This window comes from Haplochromis burtoni, unplaced genomic scaffold (assembly GCF_018398535.1).
Source record: "Haplochromis burtoni strain Fernald_Lab_line unplaced genomic scaffold, NCSU_Asbu1 Contig_859, whole genome shotgun sequence".
NCBI lineage: Eukaryota > Metazoa > Chordata > Actinopteri > Cichliformes > Cichlidae > Haplochromis > Haplochromis burtoni.
This window is the reverse complement of record NW_024583220.1, coordinates 76,195-84,778: the sequence shown is the minus strand read 5'-3', so window position 1 is coordinate 84,778 and position 8,584 is coordinate 76,195. Positions and strand designations below refer to the sequence as shown.

General features: G+C 41.0%; 1 protein-coding gene across 1 annotated transcript in view; it reads right to left on the bottom strand.

The window, feature by feature from the left end:
* The window catches only part of LOC102288781 (cadherin-6), a gene marked incomplete at its 3' end in the record, with an annotated part of 57,504 nt that extends 49,860 nt beyond the window's left edge, over nt 1-7,644 (bottom strand). The window contains 2 exon segments of the mRNA XM_005951919.3: nt 1,081-1,420; nt 7,436-7,644. Coding sequence (XP_005951981.2) covers nt 1,081-1,302 — 222 coding nt within the window.
* Between the last annotated feature and the right edge of the window lie 940 nt (nt 7,645-8,584).

The window sequence follows — 8,584 nt, the reverse complement described above, 5'->3', positions numbered from 1 at the left end:
ATCAGGATGTGACAAATGAAGTGTCGAACTGTTCAACATGTCTGACATATCAAGCAAGAAATCCTGCCGAGCCACTAAAGCCACACCCAGTGCCAGACCGACCATATCAGAAAGTGGGGGCTGACCTCTTTGTGTCTGGAGGAAAGGACTATATTGTGGTCACAGACTGCTACTCTTTGTATCCAGAAGTATGTAGACTGCAAACGACAACAGCAGAGGCTGTAATCACTTCGATGAAAGCCGTATTTGCACGACACGGTGTGTCAAGTGAAGTGTTCACAGACAAAAGCCTGCTAGTATACAACACAACGCCACTGGAGTGTGGTATGTCACCAGCACAGCTTCTTATGGGACGACGCCTGAGATCAAACCTGCCCATTCAGGATAATCTGCTTAAAACAAAGGAGGGAAACAGCGTGAAGAAGTTCAAGGAGCAACAGAAAGCAAAGCAGAAGTTCTATTATGACAGAGGAACAAAAAACCTACCTGAACTGCATGCTGGGGATCAAGTGAGATTCAAAGACAAATCCAACGGATGGGCACAGAAAGCGACTGTTCTAAGGAAAGATCAACCACGATCATACATCATTCAGACAGAAGATGGAGCTATGCTGAGAAGAAATCGCCGAGTCTATCTAGAGGGACCAGAGAGCTAGAGGGAGTTACCTCTGAGCAGACTGTGATGGCGAAAGTTTGTTTACATGTAAATGGCCTGTATTTGTATAGCGCTTTACTTTGTCCCTATGGACCCCAAAGCGCTTTACACTACATTCAGTCATCCACACGTTCACACACTGGTGATGGCAGCTACACTGTAGCCACAGCCACCCTGGGGCGCACTGACAGAGGCCAGGTGACACATGTGAACTACAGTTCGATAAAATACCTTCTCTTCAAGTAACAGTGTCATTATTGAGAACCCAGAACAACAATAAGAAACAACACAGTTGGTACAGTATCCCTGATACTGCACTGTGATCAGCTGTGGTAAATCATTATGCTTTCTGCTAATTAAGAGAATTTCATTTAATTTGGGAATATGTCATCCTGAGTGTACCTTAACGGAAGCACAGATCTTACCTTGCCAATATACTGGTAGTCAGAGCCTGTATACTCCTCCTGCAGGAAAAACTGGTTCCACATCCAGCCTCGCCTCACTCGTTTCAGCAACTTCTCTCCTCTGATGGCTGCTTCTATTCCCTCTCCATCTGCTGTGTGTGTCCTCCGTCCATTTAAAGCCAGTGCATCATCAAGGGTCAGGTAAATACAGAGACAAACAATACCCAGGATAATATTCCTCATCTTTGTGATGGAGATGTAGAAGTCACAAATGTTCTATCTTCCCAGCTGGCTCACTCCAAACTGGCAGATGGGTCTATCTGTCATAGTCCTTCCAGTTTTGACTGACAGTGGAAAGGATCTGTAAAATAAATAAATACAAACAAATGTCAATTCTGCATTTAATAACATTCATCCTGAGGGCAGTTCATCAACTTCTTGGCACTTTACAGCCCGATGTGGGAGTGCAGGATTTTGTTACACGAGCAGAAACAACAGAAACAAACGCTGTCTGCAGCTAACATTTTCAAACATAGGCGTGAAAGCAGAGTTCCTGTTATTCCAGCATGCACTGCACGCTCATTCACTACGCAGGGAAAATGCTGAGGTCACACGGTACTCTGCTCAATGCCTGTACACCCATAAGCCTTAGTTATGGCAAAAACACAGTTTTTAGTCACATATTGTGTTTTTCTTTCCAAGCTTTCACTTCCAGCAGGTGATCTGTGCAGTGACAACACTAAGAAGTGTGAAATTAGTGCTTCATCTGAAAATAACTTCTGTCTGTAAACAGGATGCTCAGGTCTAATTATTGGCTTAAATTGACAAAAAGCCTTATAACCTATCCTTACATTTGACCTGAGAGGTGGCTCAAGACCTTTGCACAGCACTTTAACTATTTGAAATTGAAATGAATCAATCAAAAATCAGCCCATTTAACTGAATTTTACAGCATTCAGTTTGCTTTGGGAATGTGGGATACAACCGTTAAAGGAGCTTGGTCAAAATCATTGTTGGTAGGTGTGGGACTTCACCAAGGTTTTCCTATTTCACCAACTCTGTTCATTATTTGTACAGCCAAAATCAACTCATCATGTCTGATGAAGCTACCAAAACTACAATAACGTCGAGCTTGCACTGGGGTGATCAGCAGCAGAGTGCGAAGCCGCCGAGGTTCTTGGTCAGTTAAGGGTAAAGTGCCCTCTCCAGGTAAAGAAAGGTGGTTTGTTGGTGGTGGGGTTACCACCACGGCAGGCACCGTGGTTACAAGGAGCCATCAGGCTGAAGGAGGAGTCCTCTTGGGCTTAGCCCGTGGGATTTTGGAAGCAGCCAATAGGTACGGGCAGGCCAAGCAGAATGTGTCTTGGCCTGCGGCTGAATTAGAAACTCGGGTGTGGGAGGAGTTTGGAGAGGCCATGGAAAACCCCTTTCAAACCGCCTCGAAGGGATTCTGGTAAAGTGTCAAGCAACTTAATAGGGGAAGGTGGTGCTCTACCCACACTGTGTATAGTGTGTGTGGAGTGCTGCTGACTTCACCTGAGGATGTCACGAGGTGGAAGGAATTCTTAGTGAAATATTTTAATCCCATGTTTTTCCCCCAAATCTGAGTCGTTTTGATACCTGATCTAAATATTTGAAAACAAAGTGAATGGTCCAAAAAGACAAACTCCTGTTCAAACGACCAAGTTTTTGGTTACATAATAAGTTCATTCTTTCCCCGGAGCATGAAAAGACTCTGCAGCAGACACAGACCTGCTCGTATGCACAGCAAACACACTGATGTGGATCTATGTAAGCAATCTGCAACTGTTGGCCTGATGCTGAAAAACATACTGAATATGCACACTCATATGTTTTAATATAAATAGTATATTTTACTTCACTTTTGATAGGGCTGTAGTATTTTGTACACTTAAAAACTGATTTGATAAAGCCATGTGCACTGATTGTCATGGTTGGCTGTGTGGCAGGCAGGAGTGGTGGACCCAAAATGCAGGACTCTTAGGAAACGAGGTTTCAACTGAAAATGCAGCTTTATTGCTGGAACAAAACTTCAACACAAAATAAAACTCACAAAAGCAAACAAAACTCTAAACTGAGGTGCAGGAGGACTGGAAATCATGAACACACAGCAAGTTGAGGGTACGACGCAACAGGGAGCACAGGAAAACACAGGGCTTAAATACACAGGGGAGTAATTCGGAAATGGGCAACAGGAGGGAGACACAGCTGGGAGAAATTAAGCTAACAAGACAGGAGAAAGGTAAAACTGAACACATTGACATGAGACATGAACTTTCAGAATAAAACAGGAAACTAACAGACACAGAGAACCAGAACGGACACTGAACTTGGCAGGCAGACTCATGAGGAGACACAGTGACACCATGGACAGACAGAGGGAACACAGGCAGAATAAACAAGAAGAATATAAAGAAACACAAAACACCGAGTCCTCAGACTCAGGACCATGACGATCACGTTGAAGGATCTAGAAGGAACGCTTACACAGCAAATAGTCCACTGAAAGGAAACGTGCTTTCATCATTTATCAGGCCCCATCAGACTGATCGCCATCGGACTAATCCATGAATCACTGGTGTTGTGCGTTGGCCTTGCAGAGCTTAATTTGGATGATAATGTAACCACATCAGTTCTTGTGTTCAGCACTAGAGTGCAGCCCTGACAAGCAAGACTAGTTATCAGCTATTGTAATAACTCAGTGTTGATACAGTTGAACAGAGTCGTGTCAGGTAAAAATGTTTTCCTTTCCTGCACACTGAAAATGCTTTGAGACGACACCGCTGAACTGAACAAATTCAGCATTAAGTCATTAACTTTTAAATGTCCTGGTCACTGTTGCCCTCTCTCTAACGTCCTCTGCCTAATGCAGCCTCCATTTGTCCTATTAGGTTGCTACTATATGAATAAGCCTGAATTGAGCCTGGTGGAGAACACACACAGACTCATTGATTCTGACTGGACATCAGCCATTATTACACAGTGAAGAAACCTGGAGCTCTCAGGTTTTACCGCTCAAATGGATTTGCCCATTGTCTAACTATTCTAGTGTATGTAGGAGTGTGTACCAGTCACCGAGGGGTACGGCGCATGTGCAAACATCGAAGTCAAACTAACCAACAACCATCTATGACTTTATTCTTCTTCTAATATCTTCATTGCTTCTTGACTAAAAGAGAAAAGTTACAAATTCACAGCTTACCACACATAATCTCATCTCAATCTGGATATTCCAAATCAAGAGATGATGAAGAAGCCTGCATCTAAGTGATTAAAGTAACTGTTAGTGAATAGCAGCTTAACCGTGTGTGATGATCAAAGTAACAGTTACACTGGAATGTGCTTCCTCTTTCATCCAGAGGAGCTTTGAAACAGGTTAGTGCTGGAGAAACATCATGTCACAGGGCTTAAATACACAAATGCCAGTGCAGAAAGTGAGTGCTATAAAAGGAGACAAATAATAAAGAAATTGCATTCAGATTACAAGAGGAGAAGCTAGTGGAGCCTTCCTGCCCACTATTACTCACATACTGCAGAAACAAGCAGCCAACATCCTCCTAAAAGCAGACTTCAAATAAACACTTTGGTTTTTAATTAGACAAGCACCAACGGGAATTTTTTTGTTACTCCCCAATAACAATTTTTTCTTAATTCTTTCTACAGATGATAACTGGCAGCATATATTACTAGTACAACAAAAGACCTGCAGTAACACCTGCAGTACATTACAGGATCTTCTCTGTCCTGTCTGGAAGCTTTTGCAATCAGAATTATGACTGTTTGCTTCTCCAGGATGAGTCTAGAAATTCTTTGCAGGCTCCTCTTCTTCGTGTGTTTCTTTTAGCTGTTTATTTATTCATTTCCATTTGTGTTATTTCAGTTATAACATTATATGTGTTGCATGACTAAGTCTGAGCTGACAGGCAGGGGGGGGGAAAGGGATGGGGGAGAAAATATAATAAACGCACAGAGCACAACAGAAACATACAGTACGAATTTATAGAGTAACTATCTCTACTTTCAAGATCAGGCTTCAAACGTTCCTTTTTGCTAAAGCATATAGTTAGGGCTATAGTTACGGTTATCAGATAAATCAGCGGTCTCCATCCTTTTTTGTGCCACAGATCGGTTTAATGTCAGACAATATTTTCACGGACCAGCCTTTAAGGTGTGGCGGATAAACACAACAAAATAAAATGATACGACTGAGACAAAAACTGTGGTATTTTGTAAATATAATAATAAATTCACTGTGTAATTGTGTAACTTTATTAGCAGCGTCCTCCTGAAATGCACCAACAACATTGACAGTAACATCCTCCTCTCTGCCCCTTAATGCCCTCTGGTCGCTATGGTAACGCATAAATATTTCTTTCAAAATAAGACGCACAACTACAACATGGGAAAAGACCCAGGGAAACAGAGTTAACGATAAAAACCCTGAAAATCATAAATTTCAAGTCTCTCCCGGTACCAACGTGGGATTTATGGTGTAGATAGCTATGTTGCAAGGCAATGTAGAAAGTATGAGGTACAACCAGTCCGTGGGCCACTCTTGCTTGTGCCAGCTGCAGAGAAGAGCAAGGTTATAACATAGAAAGAGCTGAAGTGAAACCTGTGTTTTTTTTATCGTTGAAGGTTTATTCAAGGCTCTTCCCGGTGAACTGTTGCTAACATTATTACCACATGATATGACAGAGGTAGGCTGAACAGCTTGCTCACATCTCCCCAAGATGCCAAACCAGAGGTCAAGAGGACAAGCTTTTCTTGTTACAAAACGGTTGTGGTATTCTGCTGTTATATTCAGGAGGTTGTGCAAAATGACAGTACAACACAGAATTTCACTGAGGAGCTGTACCTGATTCAAATCCTATTTTCACATCCGTAAAGGACAGAGAGCAGCATCCTTTTTTATTCTCTCTAATCTGGCTTTGATGAGCAGCAGTATTTGCAAACGCAGCATACTACACCCAGAGAGCTGTAATTGGAGGAGCTGTCAAGCAGGCCAAGAAGAAGGCTGATGTTGTCTTCAAACAACAGTTTACCAGCTCTCGTCCTGACAGATGCAGCTGAAAACCTGTCAGAGTAAAACTGTTCTGAATGCTCTCTGCAGTGTGTTAGAAGCTGCTGTTCCAGAGTTCTCTGGAGCCAACTGTTCTCCAGGTCTTGTACAACAAACACATTCACACTGAAGACGCTGAGTCAGTGAATCAGCTTGAAAAGGGAGCATAGAAACACGCGCTCTATACCGAAAAGGGCTGATCAAGAGGATTTTTGATCTACTCGATCATGAAATACCACTGTGTGACCCAAACCTGGCAACATGTTCAGTCTGAGAAAACACGCACATTTAGCATTGTCTTCTGTCCAAACGCTGATGGACTGGATCTTATATAGTGCTTTTCTAATCTATACAACTTGCCTCATTCACCCAATTAAACAAGCACTTTCTTTTTCCAAGTGCTTTTGATATAACGTCCACACTCATTCGTGCTCTGATGGATGCATCTGAGAGGTTAGTAACACAAACATCCACAGCAAATTAGCAAAGGAATAATATTGTATTCAGTGAGCGGGATAATCCAACTACTGTAATTAGATCCCAACTTTATCAGAGGAAGTAGTGATAGAGACTCTGCTACAGTCTGTGTAGGAGTTTCTGCCCTGAGAAGCCACAATGACCGAAACAACGACTAACGCTACATCATTAACGTTGTAGAGTCTTTCAGAGATTATATATGGTATAATATATAATATACATATTATACTTCTAAGTTCACAGTCACTAAACATAAAGTTCAGCACACATTAACATAGATAATAACATCTTATAGATGAAGAAGCAGAAAACCAATTCTTAAACAAACTTCCAGAACCGTAAAGAACAATGTCAGAAGCATCTTCTTTTATTTCACTGTACCTGTCGGGTTTACCACTGCGCTGGTCTGTGACCCACACCTGTTTAATCCTATTAGTCTAACAATTCAAGATTATTTTTTTAAAGGTTTTTTACATTAGATATGAAATCTGTGGTCTAGCATGGACACAGAGTCCACAGGAATATATGAAACAAACGCGTTTTGTTGGTGTTTATTCAAACAGACGAAATAAAAGCTGCTGATGTTTACGGTCAGAATTTATCGTCACTGTTACCAAACAGCCAAACGGAGCGCGCGCGTGCCTGCTGCTCGCGGCTAAAGCCCAAATTAAATCACGCATCTTCTGCCAGCTTGTAAAGGGTCCACGCTCAGCCTGCTGTGGAAAAAACACCAAACTCAAAGTGTTCAAATAGACACGAACACCTCAGCTTTCCGTGTTGTCTCAACCTGTTGTAAAAAGACCCGGTGGCACTTACCGCTGTGTGCGGAGCGTTCAGAAGGACAGTGACTGTAACGGAAACCGAGTGCTGTTCCCCGCGTGTGCAGCGTCTCTCTGCGTGGAGTCTCGCTCTACCAACCCCACTCATCAGCTCAGCAAACTGAGGGTTTACAATATCTGCTGATTGGTCATTACAGTCCCGCGTGTGTACGCTTACGTGCACATGAACATGAGTTAACCAAGCAGCAGAAAACCATTTCATCCAGCCGTAATTTCCGCATTGTTACAACAAATCTGTCAAATCTGTGTTAATAAGAAGACTCACAGCCTGAAGGACGGCATTACTGAGGATTACTGAGCTGTGATACATCTGCTGGTTTAAAAGATGTTATTGGGCCCCAAATCTACTCTGTAAAAACAACAACTGTAATTTAAGAGAATATCTCATATAAATGTACAGAATTTTTCTAAGTAAAATAAAATTATAAAAAGTAATTAAAAAATTGCGAAAAAACGGTACCTGTGAATAAACATGATTTTCACATTTTTATGGAAAATGTATTTATTTTTATACAAAAAGGACTAAAAATTATGGTTGCAAGATTAACATAATTTTACAGCTATTTTTATTTAAAAGATAAAACTGTTAACTTGTAGTTTTATGCTGTACATACATAAAACTGATACACTGGGTGTAAAATGACACAAAAATGACAGTAAAATAAGTTTCTGTAATTGGGTTTTTCCATTAGTTAATGGATGTTTTGTGTAATTATAGACGTTGAATGGGGAAAATGGCATGAATGTTTTTATAATCATACCACATCTATAAGTATTAAGTTAAAAGGTATGACTGTGGTAATTAACAAAATTGGTAAAATTACAAAAAAAAAAAAAAAATTGAAATGCATAATCTACATTAGTCTGAAGATTTCAACATATAATGCCTGCTTAAATAAACCAGATGCAGTAAGTATACACACGTTTCATGTAAACATTATCTGCAACCTTCTCTTTGGCTTTAACTCAAATAATAAAACATTTCAGTGACATAAAAAATGTAAATTTTAATCTTATGTACTGTACAGCCTATATATATTTAAGCCTATAATAAGCAAGTAGCCCAATAAGTATAAAAAGCAGACAATACTGCATATAGTAATAAAGGTGTCAGAGAGGAGGAGAG